The sequence below is a fragment of the Rhinopithecus bieti genome, unplaced genomic scaffold (assembly GCF_001698545.2).
Source record: "Rhinopithecus bieti isolate Rb0 unplaced genomic scaffold, ASM169854v2 scaffold_3043, whole genome shotgun sequence".
Classification (NCBI taxonomy): Eukaryota; Metazoa; Chordata; class Mammalia; order Primates; family Cercopithecidae; genus Rhinopithecus; species Rhinopithecus bieti.
In genome coordinates, this window is record NW_016804580.1 from 2,213,900 (window position 1) to 2,235,096 (window position 21,197).

Below are 21,197 nucleotides of genomic sequence, written 5' to 3' on the forward strand. Positions count from 1 at the left end.
CCATTTTAATCATAAGTAAGAAGATGTATAAATCCATATAAATTTACTATTATATTTATTTCTTCTTTGTACAAATTATTTTTTAAAAGCCTAGAGCTATACTGAGGGAAACTAATCTGCAATCTTTAAACTGACTGCCATACCATAGTTGCATCAGAAAACAAGATCTAGTTTGTTTCTAGAATCTTTTCTCCCTTTCACAGCTTTTCTCTCTTTTGCATATACACTTAAAAGGAAAACAATTTGATTGACTTAACTAAAGTAATAATTAATCTACGATGGATGTATAATGCCTCCAGGGAATAATTTCCCAAGGATTAGGCCAGTTCCATCTTTAATTTACATTTTTATAAAATACTTGACTCAATGGAAGGCATTTTCATTGGTGGAAATGTCCATTCCATCATCTCTAGGGCTTAAAAATGATAAGAATTCTTTGTAAGGGAATATCTATGCTGTAGCTATGTGACACTGTAACTATTCTGAACTTACCTATTCTATGTGACACCAAATTTTATATGACATTTCTAGAACTAGACCAACTCCTCAACACTCTCCAGACCAGACGTACTTGTATCAAAAAGGATAAAATCCATCAACTTCAAAGGAAACAAAACAGCATAATAACCCCTGATCAGGACTATTCTAATTTCTCTTCATCCGTGGACAAAGCGTCTGAGGATGGCCCAATTTCCTGGGATCAGGTATTGCCATTGTTTCTCTTATGCAAGTATTTGCTACTGTCAAAGGAAGCCCAGCTGTGAAAGTTTTACTAGAGTTGTAGAAAACTTAAAGAATATTGTGTATTATCGTGAAAAGTAAAAATATTCTAGTTCCACACGCAGTTACGGTTTTCTTTTTCTAAAACTGTATCTCTGTAGACATAAAACAAAGCCAAAGTATATAGGGGAATGAAATATATTGCTTTTTCCTCCCTTGAGTTCAGATCGAATGAATTAATAATTAATTCAGAAAACATATTGAGCATTTTATGCACACCACTAATCATCCTGGGCACGAGAGATACAATGTTGAACAAAAATAGGCACATATTTTTGCTATTATGTATCTTAAAAGTTAATTTCTGTTACTTCTGCCATGTATACAAGGCATCTGTTGAAGCTGACTCTTTCAAACTCATGTTTACTGTATTCAACTGCAGGTGACAAGAGTTGATTTCCGTATTAATTCATATTTTTGAAGTTTCCTTAATTAGGGCCAACTCTCAGGAAGAGAGCAAATAGGGTCTCTTCGTGGAGACCTTATTTGAATAAAGAATAAAGGTTATTTCTTAAAATGTTGGGATTACTTAAGGTATGCATCTTCTAAGAATGCTAATAATCATTTTCTGTGCAAAACAAACACAATCTCTTCTCCAATAATTCTTCTCTATTCCAACACGTGTCTTTCTTTGTGATTCTTGATGGGATTCTAACGTGGGACACCAGATTTGAGGACTCTGCCTATATTATTAGGTCGATGGTTTTCCAAGGGTTGTGCCTAGGCCAGTAGCAGCAGCATCACCTGGGAACTTGTTGGAAATGTACATCCTCAGGCCCCAACCCAGAATCTACTGAATCATAAACTCCAAGAGTAGAGTCCAGAACTCTGTCTTTTAACAAGCCCTGCATGGAATTCTCAAAACTAAAGATTAGAAACCACTGCTTTTGAATATGTTTGTAAAGCTTCCATAGAAATCTGATAACATCAACACAAGTACAGACATATTTCAAAGTTACACAGGAAGGAATAAAGATATTTTAAAGATTATTGCCTGCATAATCTAAATATTCATTTTCTTTTTAAAAAATAGGTCATGTTCAACATTTTATAGAATATAATGAGTCCCCAGTAAGGACATTTATATTAGTGATTTCAGAAGAAACTTACTTGATGACCTAAATGGCACAAGAGCAGCAAGCAAAGATTAAGGGCACAGAAGTTTGTGATAGAATAAACTTACTCTGTGAGAAGGTATTCTAAAACTAGAAACTATTCAATTTCTTGACAACAAACTGCAGGAAGGTGCATGGTATTCTCTTCTTGTTTCTTTCTCCATTCTTTTATTCACCAGTCAGGCATTTTCTGATAGGAATTGTATTACGAAACTATCATCAAACTTTTGTTGCCACTGTCCTTTTATTTTTGTCAGTATTACTGATGATGAAATAATTAAATTCTGTCAATAACAAGTGGTGCAAAAGAGAATCTTGTCTTTGGCGTACATTATTTTGATAAAGGAAAAAAACCCACAAGTTTAGCTTTCTGTGGATGCTTTTTGTAGCAGAAACTTTCTGGAGTTCTTGCCCAATCCCTTACTGAGAAATGCCATCCTCACCCACAGGAGTGAGGTGGGCACCCATGTTTGAACATCTTTATTCCCTCTCCTACTACTAGGGCAAAACTGATTGAACTAAATGGACTCCTGACCCAAGAGATACCATCTGTGGCTTTGCTGAATCATCAGATCTCTCTCAGGACTTAGAGATGCAGCATTCTTGGGCTCTTGGAGTAAAAAGTCACTTTAGAGTTGGGGCTTATATGGCCGTGAGTTTACGAGAGAGGGCCAAACTGTGAAAGGAAATAAATCTATGGAGAGGGAAACAGGACGAAGAAAATACTTGGCTCAGGGAGGGAGTGGAGGGTGGGGGTGGGAAGAAGGTTGTGGGCAGAGATCAAGCATCTTGGATTTCCCAGCTTCAACTTGTCATTCCTTATGAAGTGTGGGCGTTCTTTCAATCCCTGGGTTTTCTGAGACCATCTATGCCTTTCTAATACAATCTCCTCTTGATTTTCTGATTTCAGTGGGTTCTGTTCCATGCACCCAAACATTTCCTGATCAAGATAAACTTTTTATCCATGAAATCATCTCTAAAGATTTTCATGTGGGGGAAAAAGACAAACAGCAATGGTGTCATCATTATTTACGGATTAGCAAAGTGCCTTTATTAAAACATCTCTAAATTATACGGCGTGGCACACCAACCCAGCTTTGCAAACCACTGATTTTTAAAACAATACCTTACTGATCGCAACTAAAGATCACAAAGACATTGCATCAGGGTCTTATTTCAATAGAAAACATCCATTTGTGAGAGCGAAACTACATACCACTCTCATGAAAACTTTTACATTGTAATTTTTGACGTACACAATGTCAACCTTTATTCTGAGATGGACAAATGTCTTGTGGCCATTTTTAGAGACTGTGGCATTTGTTCTTTACTTATTATTCTCTCTCATAAATATGCCTATACAGTATGAAAACAAATTGTACAGATTTAGGTAAAAATTAGTAAAGTCAGTAAGAAATAATGATGTTTTCAACTGTGTGTGTGTGTGTGTGTGTGTGTGTGTGTGTGTGTGTGAAGAAGGGATGCCAATCGAGAGAGGTAGCTATATCATTTGGTATTTACAGAGCAACTGGTTGACATAGCTTTACTTTCAGAAATTTTACCTTTCCTTTTAGGACTTCTGAAAGTACAGGTTTCCTACACAGGCTGACTAAATCAAACAGTGTTAAAGAGAGTGACTTCATTACCATAGGACTTCTGTTTATTGTATGAAGTCTTTGTTAACACAAATCTATCCTCATTGAAAAAGAACAAAAACATCAAAGTATCCTAAGGCTGTGGGTTAGAACACTACTCAAGACATTGTAAAACACAATGTGTCTTTCTAGGAAAGAAAAAGTGTGCAAAACTCATACGAAATCATGCTCAGAATGAAAATGAGATATTGCAGACTTTGGTCAGAGATTTAAAATATCCTTAGGAATCACGTGTAGCTGAAAGTTTGCAGGGAAACACATGTCATGCTGGCTTCATGTGTATATTCTAGCCATTCCATCTAGAGTTCACTCCTCAAGAATGACAACTGGTGGAGAATCTAGTTTAAATATGCTGAGATTAGTAACAATGTTATGTTTTCCTTACACAGACTTGCTTCTCTGCTAGGCAGCTGGTGGAGATATTTCTACAGAAGAGCCTCTCACCCATTTCTAAGGAGGACTTTAAGCAAATGAGTCCAGGGATCATCCAGCAACTCCTCAGCTGCTCCTGCCACTTGCCCAAGGACCAACAAGCAAAGCTGCCACCCACCACTCTGGAGAGTAAGTTCTAGATCTTCCTTCAGAAAGTTGATGTGCACAATGTATGCAATAATAATAGTAAACGCAGGATACTTATTATATACCAGGCACAGTTCTAAACATTTCATATTTATTAACTCATTTAATCCTCCTAACAATGCTACAAGGTAGATATTATTATTCCCATTTTACAGATGAGGAAACTGAGGCACAGAGTGATTAAGTGACTTTCCCAAGGACACACAGCTGGGAGGTGATGGAGTTTGCCATTCAAACCTAGGCAAGCTGGCCCTGGAATCCTTGTTTCTAACCACAATACATACTACTCTTCAATGAATATTTTATATTTGTATATGGTTTATATGAATTAATTATGTCTTCTATAGTTGACTCAATCATGGATCAACATAAAAGGCCATAGTTGAGAGGTGGCATGGTAAAAGAGAAAGCAATAGCATTGGAATCTGGAACGCAGAACTGAGTCATGCCTTCTTTCCTCAGATACTTTGTGATCTTAAGCAATTTCTCCCCAAGACAGTCTCTTTTCCAGCCCAGTAGAAAGCAGTGATATCCTATAGGGCTGCCTTTCCCACATCATAGCGTGTATAAAAAATGAAAACACATTATGAGAAACCAAAGCTCACTGGGCTGCTGTGGGATGAAGGTGACCCATCCAGGGAGATACCAGCCTCCCAAACGTAGCTGTCAGTCCCAGGAAGGGAAGGGATCATTATTTGCAGTTACCTGTATCCCACTGAGTCATTGCAATAGATGAGATCTCTCTGAGGGCTTCACTGGGTACCCGTGAGGTTCAAATGGGATAACGTGGACAAAAATGTCTTCAGTAAATTTAAAGCTCTGTATATTTAAAAGACAAAAAAAAAAAAAAAAAAAATGGTTGTCTGAGAAAATCCATGTTATCTAGTAAAAATGTGACAAGTAACTTACCATTGATTCATGGGCCTTAGATACATTATTTTCTCAGAGTTGTGTTTCTTTCTTTTTGAGATAGCCTGCAATACCAATCATAGCTGAGTTGTTCAGCTACCCACCTCTAACTCACAGTGGATTCTGTAACATCAAGGGGCTTAATTGAAAATGTTAGGTGAACAAAAAGATGCCAGGCCTAAATATCTAAGATTCCACATTCACTAAGAGAAAAAGAGCTTCATTAATAGTGAGCAGCTAAATAACTCAGCACTTGGTGGTCATTCAGTGAGACTCAGAACACGGATGAAGACAGCACGGTAGCACCTAGGAGCATCCCTGGGCATGTTGACATTCCTACCACCTGGCTTGGGGCTGGAATGTACAGGCTGCTCGGAAAAGGGTTTTGAAATTAAGACCTATGAAAAAAGTTGTATCTCCTCTCGAATGAACTTCTAGACACTTCTGGGGAATAGTCTTCCTGGGGAACATCCCAACATGTCGCACTCACTAAATAATCCAGAAAGGGGCCGGGCGCGGCGGCTCACGCCTGTAATCCCAGGACTTCGTGAGGCCGAAGCGGTCAGATCACGAGGTCGGGAGATTGAGACCATCTGGTTTATGCGATGAAACCCCATCTCTACTAAAAATGCAAAGAAAATAGCTGGGCATGCTGGTGGGCGCCTGTAATCCCAGCTACTCGGGAGGCTGAGGCAGGAGGATGGCGTGAACCCGGGAGGCGGAGCTTGCAGTGAGCCGAGATTGTGCCACTGCACTCCAGCCTGGGTGACAGAGGAAGACTCCGTCTCAAAAAAAAAAAAAAAAAAAAAATGAATCTAGAAAGGCCAGGTGCGGTGTCTCACGCCTGTAATCCTAGTATTTTGGGAGGGGCAAGGCAGGAGGATTGCTTGAGCCCAGGAGTTTGAGACTAGCCTGGGCAACATAGGGAGACTCCATCTCTACAAAAAGAAAAATTAGTCAGGCATGGTGGCAGGCATGTGAGACCTGTGGTTTCAGATACTTGGGAGGCTGAGTAGAGCCCAGCAGTTTGAGGCTGTGGTGAGCTATAACAATGCCATTGCATTCCATTTGGGTAACAGAGAGAGACCCTGTCTTAGAAACAAGAACCTAGGCCTGGCCCGGCGGCTCACACCTGTAATCCCAGCACTTTGGGAGGCCGAGGTGGGCGGATCACGAGGTCGGGAGTTCGAGACCAGCCTGGCCAACATGGTGAATCCCCGCCTCTACTGAAAATACAAAAATTAGCTGGGTATGGTGGCGGACGCCTATAATCCCAGCTACTCGGGAGACTGAGGCAGGAGAATCGTTTGAACCCGGGAGGTAGAGTTTGCAGTGAGCCAAGATCACGCCATTGCACTCCAGCCTGGGCGACAGGGTGAGATTCCATCTCAAAAAAGCAACAACAACAACAAAAAACAACTTAGAAAAACATCCCTGTCCTCAATCGAAAATGTTGCGTTATGTGAATAGGGAAAGGCTTTAATTTCAAAAGTTCTTTTGAAATTATAGAAATGTATGATATTCTATTGAAGGGAGGAGGACTTGGGGAGACATTATTAAGAAAATACTGTTCAGTATACTGAAACACAACCACTAAGCACCACCTTTGAGTTTCCAGGAGTTTTATGGCCATGTACAAATTAAGTTTCAGATCTATTCAAAGTAGCTGCTCAGAAGTGGCTAAGAATTTAGTGGCTAGGTCAAGCTCTATTGTAATAATGGGAAACTTTAGAACCTGTCTGCAAGTTGCCTCATGCCAATCAAGACGTCATGGCACCTATGCAGGGACCTGGGGTAAATTAGCAGAGTCCTGTGACCATAGGTCAGATACTTTATGGTTTTGAGGCTGTCTTTCCTACATGAAATCCAGTGAAATATGACTCATAGAGAATCTAAAAAGATTTGCTAACCTCTGAAGTTATGAAACTTTCATTTTCCTGCATGGGTAGGAGCCAACAGGGGTGGGGAGTAGCAAAATAACTGAAGAAGTTTCAACTTTGCCTTTTGCCTGGGAAATGTCATACCTGATTTGTCATTGTGCTTTCTTGGCATTTTGTGGTCTTTTGCAGTTACCACTTTTCAAATGGGACGGCTTTAAATTTTATTAGATGTCCAGGTGCCCATGTTAATATTGAAATATCTTTAATTTACGTAATAAAAGAAAAGAATGGCATTTCCACATAGAGTCTATTTGGGGAAGAATGGGATATGAAACTTGGTTGAAGATTTTCAGGGAAGTTTCTATAACATGGGTATTTTTATTACATTAGAATGATGAAAGAAATGATGATGTAGGTGTCTGGTCGATACATGACATACAGTTTGCCATCTTAACCATTTGCATTTGCACAACTCAGTATATTCACATTGTTGTGCAATAGATAATAGAACTTTTTCATCTTGCAAAACTAAAATTCTATATCCATAGAAGAACAACTCTTCATTTCACCTTGCTTCTAAACCATTTCATAGGGATTCCATAGCAATGAAAATGTGGTAGTAGGGGTATGGGAATAGATGCTTAAAAGTTTTTTACCTCTTCTGAGTACACTACCAACTCTATTTTAATATTAGATCCCTGGGTAATTTAGAACTTATAGTTCAGTAAAGTTTCTCTTAATTTCACAAGACTATTTTTCTGTTACCAGTTATATTATTAAAATAATCTAGGCTGGGCCTGGTGGCTCATGCCCATAATTCCAGCTCTTTGGGAGGCCAAGGTGGTGGATCATTTGAGGTCAAGAGTTCGAGACCAGCCTGGCCAACATGATGGAACCCCGTCTCTACTAAAAATACAAAAATTAGCCAGACATGATGGTGGGCACCTGTAGTCCCAGCTACTTGGGATGCTGAGGCAGGAGAATCGCTAGAGCCCGGGAGGTAGAGGTTGCAGCAAGCTGAGATTGTGCCACGGCACTCCAGCCTGGGTGACAGAGTGAGACTCTGTCTCAAAAATAAAATGAAAATAAAATAAAATGACCTAATTTAAAGAGTGAACCTTTTAGAAAACTGCAAGAATGATGAGAATGAAATATTTTCTACTTTAACAAACTTTAAGAGGATAGTTTTTTTTTTTAATTGCAATGGATTTTCAGTATTTTGACACCAGGATTGTTTGATTTAACTTATTATATATCTATAGTCACTGAAGAAAGTGATAGTTTAATTTCATAAATAGCTTCCCTCATTGTTTACTAACTAGTTTGCCATGACTTGTTAGTAATTTCTAAATAGGTAGAGAAATAAGCATTTGCTTTCAATAGCCACAAGCCGATGAAAAATCTCTATGTTATCTGTACTTGACTCTGAAAGCCATTTCCTCCTTCTCTTTTAATCTTCTCTCTTCCCTTTTCTCCTTTATTTCTTCTCCCTTCATATATATATATATGATTCCACATATGTATATACACACACACATATATATGTACATATGTGTGTGTATATATGTTTTTCTTTTGAATAACCTTACAAATTATACTTTATAAATATTTTAAAAGGAAGCCTAGAAACACGAAATTCTAAAGATTATAAAATCATTGCAATCATCCAAAATGTAGATTTTCAGATTTTATTATCAACTGTAACACTTTCATTGGTCAGTTATCACCAATAACATCACTCATTTTAGTCACTGAAAATAATATCACTCTGGACATTACAAATAATTCAGACAGCTTTTGGAAGGAAGTTCTTCCAAAACGTGTACTCATTTTGTACACAAACATAGGTCTACAACAGGGCCAAACCTTATGCTTCCTATGTAAGAGCTACATTTTTGCCTTTGAGAAGTTTAAGATATGATTAAGTGGGAATTGCTACTAGTGACTGTCAGTGGATGTTGTAGTTTCAAGTGAGAGAAATTAATTTCTTTGAGGGTTGGAGGTGATCTCAGTCCTGGCTTGCCGCAACAATTTTTAGTAAGGGGTAGTCAGAGTAACTTCCAAACAACAGGGTTATTTGAAGAAAGTCTTGTCTTAGTCCATATTATAACAAAATACCACAAACAGATGGTTTACATAAACAACAGACATTTATTTCTCACAGTTCTGGAGGTTGGGAAGTCCAAGATCAAGGCATCAGCAGATTCAGTGTCTGGTGAAGGTCGGCTTCCTGGTACATGGACTGGTGAAGGGAAGAACTCCAGTCCCTTCAGCTCCCTATAAAGGCTGTAATCCCATTCAACAGAGTGAAGAGTATATGACCTAATCACATCCCAAAGGCCTTACCTCCTAATACAACCTACCGCCTTGGTGCTTAGGTTTCAACATGTGAATTTTGGGGAGACACAAACATTTAGACCATAGCAAATCTGTTCATTCTTTTGTTAAAATTAAAACTTTTACTGCATATAACACTTATAAGACTGGGTGCTGTGACTCATGCCTGTAATCCCATCACTTTGGGAGGTGAAGCAGGAGGATTGCTTGAGCCCAGGAGCTTGAGACTAGCCCAGGTAACACAGTGAAACCCTATCTCTATTAAAAATAAAAGCTTAGCCGGGCGTGATGGCACCTGCCAGTAATCCCAACTGTTCAGGGAGCTGATGTGGGGAGATCACTTGAGCCTGGGAGTTCAGGGTTATAGTGAGCTATAATCACACCACTGCACTCCAGCTTGAGCCAGCAGAGTGAGAACCTGTCTCAAAAACAACAAAAACAACAAAATGCTTATTTAAAAATTCCAAATTGGGAGCAGTGGGCTCGCAAATGTAATCCCAGCAATTTGGGAAGCTGAGAGGAGTGGATCACTTGAGTCCAGGAGTTCAAGACCAGCCTGGGGAAGATGACGAAACTCCATCTCTCCAAACAAAACAAAACAAAACAAACAGAAAATGAGTCAGGCATGATGGTGTGTACTTGTAGTCCCAGGTACTTGGGAGGCTGAGGTGGGAGGATCACTTGAGCCTAGGAGGTGGAGGCTGCAGAGAGCTATGATAGCACCACTACATTCCAGGCTGGGTGATAGAGAGATCCTGTCTCAAAATAAAAACAAAACACTTATTTAAAAATTCCATATCCCTACTGGCTGTTACTGTGAGACCGATTCTTCTGGCATTTTCGCCAACTGAGGCTGGAATGGAGGGCACTGGGCACTTACTGTGTTTATGATCTCCTTTGACTTAGAATATGGCTACAGTACGGTGGCTGTCACCCTTCTCACACTGGGCTCCATGCTGGGGACAGCGCTGGTCCTTTTCCACAGCTGTGAGGAGAACTACAGACTTATCTTACAGCTGTTTGTGGGCTTGGCCGTCGGGACACTGTCTGGGGATGCTCTGCTCCACCTTATCCCTCAGGTAATCTGCTCTTTTCCATTTCAGATAAAGTTCGCTTCATTTCTCTTCACATTTAACCCCCGGAGGTATTTACACCAAATTTTACTGAGACTTCGAAGAGAGAATATGGTGGCTGGTGTTTTCCTTAGAAAGAAATATTATTTCCCCAAAGCCTCTCTGCACTTGTAGAAGAGAAGAGATACCCCAACACTAGGCTTGCCACATAGTAGTAGTGTTTTTGAAATAAAAGAAAGAAAAGGTGGCAGGGCATGGTGGCTCACGCCTGTAATCCCAGTACTATGGGAGGCTGAGGCGGGAAGATCGCTTGAGCCCAGGAGTTCAAGACCAGCCCAGGAGTTCACGTCAGTGTTGAAACCCCATCTCTACTAAAAATACAAAAATTAGCTGCACATGGTGCATGCGCATGTACTCCCAGCATTTTGGGAGGCCAAGGCAGGCAGATTACTTGAGATCAGGAGTTCGAGACCAGCCTGAACAGTGTGGTGAAACCCCATCTCTACTAAAAATACAAAAATTAGCTGGGCATAGTGCCATGCGCCTGTAATTCCAGCTACTCACTCGGGAGGCTGAGACAGGAGAATCGCTTGAACTCGAGAGGCGAAGGTTGCAGTGAGCAGAGATCATGCCACAGGTTGCAGTGAGCAGAGATCATACCACTGCATTCCAGCATGGGTGACAGAGCGAGACTCTGTCTCAAAAAAAGTTGTCATTCAGGTAGTTCACCCAAGACCTGGTTGTTTAAAAGTCCAGAATCTCCCCGTCTCCCTCCCTCTTGCTTTCTCTCATTATGTGATGTGCCTGCTTCCCCTTCACTGTCTGCTGTGATTGGAAGCTTCCTGAGGCCCACACCAGAAGCAGATGCCGACACCATGCTTCCTGTACACCCTGCAGAACCAGGAGCCCATTAAACCTCTTTTCTTTGTAGGTTACCCAGCCTCAGATATTTCTTTATAGCAATGCAAAAATGGCCTAATTCACTTATCCTTCTTTCTATTCTGCCCAGAAGGCTGCATCTCCTCAGCTACCTTGCAGGTTGGATTTTTATTTGCGGTCAGCCAATGAGGGGCGCAATGGAAAACTCAGGGGAGGAGGAGAGAGAGGCAGAGGTGTTTGTGCCCAGCTCCCTCCCGGCTCCGGCATCCGCTCTAGAAGTGGCTGATTTGCCGTGGGCTGCGTCTCCAGTGGACAGCTTCCCCACAGCTCCGTGGCTCATTGGCCTTCCTCCCTTTTCCCTTTCACCCCTAAGGGTGGCAATGCTTTCCTGGGATGCCTCTGGGTGCCTCATTATCCCTTGTTTTTACCCTTGACCCTGCCCACCTCTATAATAGTCTTATCTTTCATGTCTCTTTATTTGAGCCACCACAGTGGAGTTCTCCTTCTTGCCTAACAGTGTCTAGATTTCTCTTATGGAGCAGGTAAGCATCAGGAGGCTGCCTCCTGTTAACATGTGCTGAGGCTCTTTTTCAGAAAAGAAAGGAATAAAACCTGAGTTGAGGTCATCTACAGACGAGGTTTTCTCTTCCCTCTGAAATCTCTTACCGAGGATAATGATGGTGGACCAATGATCCCCACTCCAGCAAAGCCTGAGCTGGTTAAAATTTTCCACAAGCCTCCGGCAATTTCCTGCAGGGTCATTCTTGTTGCTTAGAGGCTCAATTGTTATTCAATGTTCTGAAAATCGCAAAGGGAGCAATGGAAAAATAAAACCATTATGAGTTTTAATTGCCCTCATAATCTAATATCCTGGAAATATTTCAGGGCTTATGATTGACTAGAGGCGGTGGCTGAGGCCTTTTTTCTAGGTCACAGCAGTGGCAGCAGAGTTATTTACTACCCAGGAGCCTGGGAAGCAGAAAAAGGCTCTCAGGTCAGGCTGAGTCTCCCCCAAAGAGGGAGCCCACAGCAAAGGTGGACTTGAGGATGGCCACAACATGTTACAGAGGAGAACTTAAGAGATTAGCTGGGTTTCACGAAATTTTGTAGACAGTTTTTTTTTGCTTAAGAAAAGAGACGAGGTCCAGGCGTAGTGGTTCACGCCTGTAATCCCAGCACTTTGGGAAGCCAAGGCAGGCGGATCACCTGAGGTCAGGAGTTGGAGACCAGCCTGGCCAACATGGCGAAACCCCATCTCTACTAAAAATACAAAACTTAGCCGGATGTGGTGGTGGGCACCTGTAATCCCAGCTACTCAGGAGGCTGAGGAAGGAGAATCACTTGAACCCAGGAGGTGGAGGTTGCAGTGAGCCGAGATCGTGCCACTGCCCTGGGCAACAGAGCAAGACTCTGTCTCAAGAGAAAAAAAAAAAAAAGGGAGAGAGAAAAAAAAGAAAACACAAAAGAGACAAGGAAAGATGCAGGACAAGTGTGGCAGCATGCTAGAAAAATCGGTGATCTGTGGCAAGTTTTCAAACGTCTGCACAGAAGTGAGAAAAACGCTACTCATATGATTGCCTTTTTTACTCAGCTAAATTTGTTCAACTGAAAGATCTACATTTTATTTTGAGATCTGGGGGTTTTCTTCTGTTTTGTTTTATGATATTACAAATGTTCTCTATTTTGTGCAATAACAATCATTAGAAGTATTAGATGAGTATCCTTTAATGCCCTTAGGAAGAGAAAAAGTTGACTAACATATATTTTTTTTTAGTGATATTTACATACGCAATGTATTTATGTAGATACATATGTATACTCACATATACACACGTACATATATGTATGCACACATAAATGCCTATATACATATATGCATGAATGTATATACATACAATCTATACACATATTATTTCTTGTTCCTTTTTAAAATTTAATGGTAGCATTCTAAATCTGGAAACCATTTATGAGCTACTTCATAAATTGCCTTCTCTAAGAGAAGGGATATGGTATAGAATGACCTACTGGCTCACAAGAAATCATGAGGTTGACCAGTGGAATGACTCAACTAATGGGACGAGTCAATTACAGAAGAATTCCCAACACATTTCTTGTATTCTTTTGTGTCCCAGAGACCTGACAAATATTGTCAGTCATACAGTATGCTCCCAATGGAACAAGTCTTCAAGGTGGATTTCTTACTTATCTGATATTTAATAAAGTTTACTTTGATTACAGTGGGGCATGAGAATAAATCCCAGATGAAATATAAAATTTATTAATATTTTATGAGGCATTGTTGTACAAACAGATGCAGATTGGACTTCTGAAAAACAATTTGGCCGAAGGACTGAGTTTGCATGACAATCTAGGGTACTTGCAGAAATAAAACTTAGGTTTCATTCTGTTCATTAGCACAGGCTATTCAAAACTCTCTTTTGTTTTCTATTGTACACATTTTATTTGACCCTGGTTAAAGCGTATAGTGGAAGTATTCACACACCCAAAAGCAAACTGGACTTTTAGTGATTGTATTAATAGTTGTCATGGCATTTCCCAGAATGAAAATTAAATATATTCAACACTGGGCCTGATATTTGATAGTTAAGTCATCGAAAGTTATGTCCTTCTTTCTTTCTGCCTTTTTTTTTTTTTTCCTGAAGGTTCTTGGTTTACATAAGCAGGAGGCCCCAGAATTTGGGCATTTCCATGAAAGCAAAGGTCATATTTGGAAACTGTTGGGATTAATTGGAGGCATCCATGGATTTTCTTGATAGAAAATGTTTTATTCTTCTTGTATCACCAAATGACAAGGTATATTTTTATTTGTCTTGTGCTTTAAAGTCTTACAATACGTTCATCTGTTACTTCAGAAGTACTTGTTCAAAAGTAATGAAGTTACCTGTGTAAGGGATGTCTAATGGAATGCTGATTTCAAGAATACACAGCTCCTTCTAATAGGATATTAATTTTTTAAAACATCTATTCCTGGATAGTTAGTGTACTTGTTACGACCTTTTGTTTAACCTTCATGGTTGGTTTATGTACTGGGCACCATTTTATGTCTGGGGACTGAAGGGGTCCAACGTTCTAGCTACTAATCACCATTTTGCATGTCTTTCTTAACCTAAACAAATAAGCAAACAAAAACTTGGAAAAGCCGCAAAATCCCATGTCATTTTCTATCTTAAAGGCATTTAAAATTACAAAAATAAGCAGGTTAGAAATTTTGAAATTTGCGGCAAATATTTTTTCAGCTTTAGTAATTTCTTTTATTATGCCAGTAGCTGATAAATCTCTACAAATATGGGCCGGGCGCTGTGGTTCATGCCTGTAATTTCAGCACTTTGGGAGGCCGAGGTGGGCGGATCACCTGAGGTCAGGAGATTGAGACCAGCCTGGCCAACACAGTGAAACCCTGTCTGTACTAAAAATACAAAAATTAGCCAGGCGTGTTGCTGCGCACCTGTAATCCCAGCTACTCGGGAGGCTGAGGCAGGAGAATTGCTTGAACCCGGGAGGCGGAGGTTGCAGTGACCCGGGATCGTACTACTGTACTCCAGCCTGGGTGACAGAGCGAGACTCTATCTCAAAAAAAAAAAAAAAAAAAAAAGGAAAAAATAAATAGCACGTATTGTTTATCATTCCTAAATTTGTTCAAAATTCTGTTTTATGCATCAAAAAATAAAATGAATTTATGGATGGATAGAGGGATGATAGATGGATACATGATAAAAAAGATTTAATAAAATAATCAGAGGATCCAGGAAGTGGATAGCTCTATATTTACATTACAATACAATTCTTTCAGCTTTCTATATACTTGAAAACTTTTCAGCAATAAATAGATGTCATGAATTCAAATAGACTACAAGTCACCTTTTGTAAAAGTTTTCTAATAAAGCAGGACTTTTCTTTGGCCTGGGGCTCAAACTAGGATGCTATGGTAATTTGGGAATTAGGAACGCCAACTTCCATTACAGTACTTACCCTAAATGTTTAGGAACTTACCCTTCACAAAAGAAGTTCTAATCTCAAGAAGCATTAAAAAAATAACAAATCCCCACTTACACCCAATGGATTAACATTTCTGGGTTGGGAAAACTAAATTAGAAAGCCAACATATCAATAACTCAGTAGTTAGAAATCCAGTATGGTAATGAGTGAAAGAAATTCTGAACATCTAAAAATGTAGAGTTTATTCAGATTGTTTATGGGTTTGTCAGGGAGTTTAAGAGCACATGAGTTTTAAGAGCATAATTTCAAGATTTATAATATTGCCTAAAATAAAAGGAATGCATATGTTTTAGGAACTGCAAATGCTTTCCTTGATGAATATATTTCCAGAGACATTATTTTAGTAGTCACAGGGTACAATATACTTTTGATTATTGTCATTGTGGTATCTCTGTCAGAAAGAATTCAAAATTAAATTTTGTGTAAATATAATTTTTTTAGTAAATAAAAGACAGTATAAAACGACCACTATTCAAGACTCCTTCAATCATCACTAGACATTTTTGAAGTTGCATTCCATTCTTAAGGCATCCCAGTTCTCTTTTGTGGCAACTACCATTTTGGCCAATAGGCAATGGAATGGCACCATGGCATTGACAAAGACTACACCTGTGTTCTTCTGGCTTCAACACTAATTTTAAATCATCCTCATCCAGCAGGGCCTGTCACTGGTTAATGGGCACGTGGGACATTCCCACCATCTTGCACTCAACTCTGAATTAAGTGACCAGGCAGGCAGAGGCAAATCTGCTTCAACTATCCAGTTGGTAGGTTGTTGATCTGAAGCATTCTACTCATCTGATTATCTTCTCTCCTTTATTCCTCAATGAACAAATGAAAATCAGTAGGGTAGACAAACAGATTCCATACTCCTGCTTTACCTATTCTTAACTGTGATAAATACTGTTTAGAAAACTCGGCCAAGCACCTGAAAGCTGTTTTAAAGAGCAACAGGCACCCTCCACAGATTCAAATAATTGCTCTCTGCATCACTTTCAAACATGTATGGATCAGACTGACATCGTAGACACGTCCTTAATCCTTGTGTTTACAAGTTTTCATAAACCAGTTGACCTTTTGCATTCTGAGTAATCCTTAGCCATGACTAGGTGGATGCAAACCGATGCTGAGCAAGGGATTACTTAGTGTACCTAGGACTGGGGTGTTCATTCCATAACGCAGGAGAGAACTGATTCTGCCTAATGAGATGTTTCATAGTTAAGTGCCTTCATTCTACTAACTTTTCCACAATAAAATCTTCTATATTAATTCTCAAAGCACAATGTTCAATCATGTTCAAAACAATATTCCCATTCAAATTCTTAAGTAAGTATAGGAATGGGAAAAATATGAAAGTAATTTTAATTGTTAAAATCCCTGCCTCCTGGAACCATGGCCTTGGGGTAAAGGGTTTACAGTGTAAGGACAGATTCCTCAGTAGAAATGAGGAGGCTATTCCTGAGACATTGACATAGCAAAATAGAAGTCAGAGAGTAGATTTCAGATCTTGTGCTAACTCAGAGATAGGAGCCAGAAATTTCCTTTAAAATACGATTTTAAGAGCCTTAATTGTATTTATTGCTTAGATATTCTAAATGTGGTTTGAAAGAAGATAACTTCAGGTGGGGTTAGTTTCAAAAATTACTATTGACCTTATTCCTTCTCTTTGAAGTGTCCAGAGCCCCAAAATGCAAATTATGCCAAATCTCTGAAGGTACCTTAGTGAGTCTTGAGCTATTTGAACACTCCAACTCACTAATATACGTATAATTCCTCTTGTTATTTAAGCTGCAAGTTTGACCTAAAGCATAATAGAAATTGTACAGACTTTTAGGAGTGTTTGATGAGTTTAATTTCTTGTTTTTTCAAGAAACTCAAGGATAAAGAAGAACATACATTTTTTTCCCAATCAATAAGAAGTCCTGAATGTTTGGCTCTAAATTACTTTACATAATGTGACAATAAATAGCTTTCGTTGAAAAACAAGACAAAACATTCTAGAATAAATATCTGAATTCTGGTATTTTAACAGAACTATAAAGCATTGTGATTATAATTAGGTTTTTGGTATAACATAAAGGGATCACATTGATTTTTGTTTCTGTATACACCCAACTTCAAGTAAGAGATCTACTTCCTGCTCTCTGTATCCTACAGGGTCTACTTTACTTCTTAGCCATCCTTCTCCAAAAACAGCCTATTATTATCTTTTGAATAGCTGCTATTATTCTAATATGTGAATGTTACTAATATGTAAAATTTACTTTCTCTTTTACACACGCACAAAATGCATTTATCTCATTACATTTGTGTCAAAATTTGTACAATTTTGGGTGATAGAATTCTATGAATATGCTTTTAAGAGGACATATTTAATATGCAGATAAAAAGTTTTTTATAGAATTGAAATCAGAGGCGCAAAGAGGGAAAGTATCTTTTCAGAAATTGGACTATGAGTCAGTCTCTGAAATAAAATGTAATCTTTATACTCATAAAGTCAATTTCAAAATCTCACTTCTCTGTCATATAAAAGGATTTTAAAAACCTTTGAATCTATTATTGTTGTCTTTTATAAATCGGTGGATCTACTTTCTTAATGGGCAAGATTCTTTTACTGACTGGCAGAGCAGTTAACACAGAATATTATGCTGCAGTGAATGAAATGAGGTGTTGAGTTGGCATGGGTTTCTTTTCCATCCAGTGGATTCCATACATCCACTGCTCACAGATTAGAGGATGAATCCTAAATCCTCAATCCACCTTACAGGAGAAGTGCCGAGTTAGGCCAAGAATCATTTTTTTAATAGCTTTTGAATTTCATAAAGGTTTATATAATTTATGAGTCTGAATTACAGACTGCCTCAGTAGCCTTCAGCTCTCTATGGAAGATTCTGATCTCCCTGCGAGTGCTATTTTCATCTAAATATGAAGAGTGCAAAAGACTTGCTTTGCCCACAGACTTTCGGTTCTACATCGTGTGTGTCTATGAAACCTAGCGGTTCTAATATACATCTAGAGTGTTAAAATGTCTTTTAAAAACCAACATAACTCTCCAGATGTTTCATTTTCCAACAAAATCATGGCCATTACTTATCTTTCATCAGTTATTTTTTAATTTAAAATAGAAAAGCCCAGAAGATTCACAGGCAGCTGAAATGCCTATAGGCAGTATGATGGCTTCCAACCGAAAATGTGAGTACCAAGCTAAACTTTACATGTAGAAAGTGCCATAGAAAACAGTTATGTCTGTTTGAAAATAAAATGTCAAAACCATATAGATGTCATATTGGGTATGTAGTTTATTATGAAAAACTTTGCAATAGGATTTGTAATAAAAACTAATTCCTATCCAGCTCTCAAATTTACTACATATTCATATCAATTTTACTCTTTCCTTTAAAATGAAGTTTTCTTAGTTGATTTAAACTAATTCCCTTCAGGGGAAATTTCAATTAATGTAAACATTTGTGTGTTTATCATAGCTCATTTCTAAATATACTTGTGTGAAGACTGAGGCTTTTATTTCACTGTGAAGTGTGGTTATATCATTGTTTTCTCATCTTCTATCACAGTCTGCTGAAAATTCATCACAAATATGTCTTATTTATCACACTGTCATTGAGATGGTAGAGTTCAGATCAGTGATAGAATAGATAGAATAGATAGAATAAATTCACATCTTATTCTATAACTCATTTGTTCATTTAATTTTTAATTAACAAAGGTTGATGTTTGTTTCTATGATTTTTTCTTCTGCATTTAATTTATCAATTTTGGATAGGACTTTATTAACCTGTGCTTATGTTTCTGAGTAATTCTTGCAAATTTTTTGTTTGTTTGTTTTTTCTTTTTTGTCTGTTTTGGTTTTCATCTGTTACTCTTGAAGTTTTGTCCTATTTTTTCTCATTTATTTTACCCTTTTGTGATACAAACTTCTTAAGGTTTTAGTGTTATGCATCATGATTAGTTATTCCCATTTTACCATAGTAACTTAGCAAATAATAAAAATAGCTAACATGTATTGAACACTTCTTGTATGCTAGGCAATAGGCACAGGGCTGCACAGTTGATGTGATCTCATTCAATTCTCCTACAACTTAAGTAAGAATAAATATTATCTGAACTATACGGATGAAGAAACTAGTTGTTAGGTTAAATCACTGCTCAAGATTGTATAGCTAGTCAACCCTAGCACTGAGGAACTAAAGAAATGCTAATGCACCAACAATTGTTTTGTGCTCATTCATTCATGCATGCATCAATGCATCCTTTCACATTGTTTTATTCATTGAAGAAATGTTTGAAGATATGCCCTGTTTCAGGCATGTTTTATGCAATGCAGAATAAAATAAGCATGGTCTTGATCAGTGCAGAATAAAATAAGCATGGTCTTTATCCTTAGCTTGAGATGTAGTCAGGGATAGAAATACTACTAAGAACAAACACCATTATAACAACTACCGTTCTAAATGTTTTAGATACATTAACTCATGTAATTTATTTATTTGATTCAAAATTTGTCCATTTCTGCTTTTAGAACATTGCTAGTAATATTTTTTCTTCTAAACCTTTAGTTCCAAGAGTAATTTTAGAATGCTGGGCACATAGTAGATCTGCAATAGACTTTTTTTTCTCTTTGGTTGTGGTCTTGAAAGAAGGATATGCCCAGTCAAACCAGGAGCCAAAAGAGGATGCTAGATTAGGGAGTAACGATGGTCTTCTTCAAACATTTTGTAGGCCTCCTACTTACCTGCTTACTTTCTGTCCAGCTTGGCATACAGAATGAATAGTAAACACATCCATATTACATTACTCAACTGCCCCTTTGCCAGGACATATTGAATTAAGCTTCAAATATTTGATGACTTGTTTTGTATTACCTCATCCGTGGAACTCAACTTGTGTTTCAAAAGATAAGATGCAAACATTCAATCCACAGTCTGATTTAAATTTTAAAAAAGCACAATGATACCACTTCCAGGCCCCATGTTTTACCATGGAAAACCTCTGATAGTTCAGAAACATGGAACTCAATATGACTGCCAACTATGTGAATAAAGGTAAAATATTATAGGTAATTCTGTAATGAGTACATTAAATTACCAGTGAATACTTGTCTTCCACTAAATTTTTTTTTTTTTTCAGACAAAAAATCTCTCTGTCACCCAGGCTGGAGTGCAGTGGCATGATCTTGGTTCACTGCAACCTCTGCCTCTTGGGTTCAAGCGATTCTCCTGCCTCAGCCTCCCGCTACCTTATGTTTAAATTATTTTAAGAAATAGACACAGTGTGTTCTTTATGGCTTACATGCAAATGTTTATATTTGCCTGTGGCTTGTTACCTATCCATGATCTGACATTTAGAAACCCATGATCAGAGATAATAAAACAACAGCAAAAATAGACCACACTGGTTTCTAGCAGGGTATAATATTGGCTAAAAATCCTCATTTGGAATATATGCTATTAATACCAAGACTACATGTAGGCATGTGGAAATTACAAGTTTATTTGCATGTTGCAGTGTTGTCAAAAGTATCACTTCAAGTTTTTTTTAAATTTCCTTTCACAAAGAAGAGCTTTATCTCTGAAAATTGGCAGGAGCAGTTAAATGATCTGGTGGCATTATTGGACTCTGAGCGTTTCTAGGCAATGTCAGTAAGAACGCCCTGAATTCAATAATTCAGTATTTATTCTTTGTTCTTATGGCTGTTGCCTGAAATCTTTCCCTTTTTAGAAAAGATTAAAATAAGTTAGTGAACCACAAGAAGGATGTAAGTTAGTCTTACAGTGATATTTCTAAATATCCATGATTTTCAGAAGTAAAATGCACAGGCCATCTTTGTTTTATTTTATTTTATTATTATATTTTAAGTTCTAGGGTACATGTGCATAACGTGCAGGTTTGTTACATATGTATACTTGTGCCATGTTGGTGTGCTGCACCCATCAACTCGTCAGCACCCATCAATTC

The 21,197-nt window shown here is 38.3% G+C and overlaps 1 protein-coding gene across 1 annotated transcript in view; it reads left to right on the forward strand.

Moving 5' to 3' along the window:
* The window catches only part of SLC39A12 (solute carrier family 39 member 12), an 84,441-nt gene that overhangs the window by 25,170 nt on the left and 38,074 nt on the right, over positions 1–21,197 (forward strand). Inside the window, 6 exon segments of the mRNA XM_017869209.1 lie at positions 532–704; positions 3,940–4,111; positions 10,162–10,334; positions 13,871–13,971; positions 13,973–14,021; positions 18,350–18,416. Of these exon segments, the coding sequence (XP_017724698.1) occupies positions 532–704; positions 3,940–4,111; positions 10,162–10,334; positions 13,871–13,971; positions 13,973–14,021; positions 18,350–18,416 (735 nt within the window).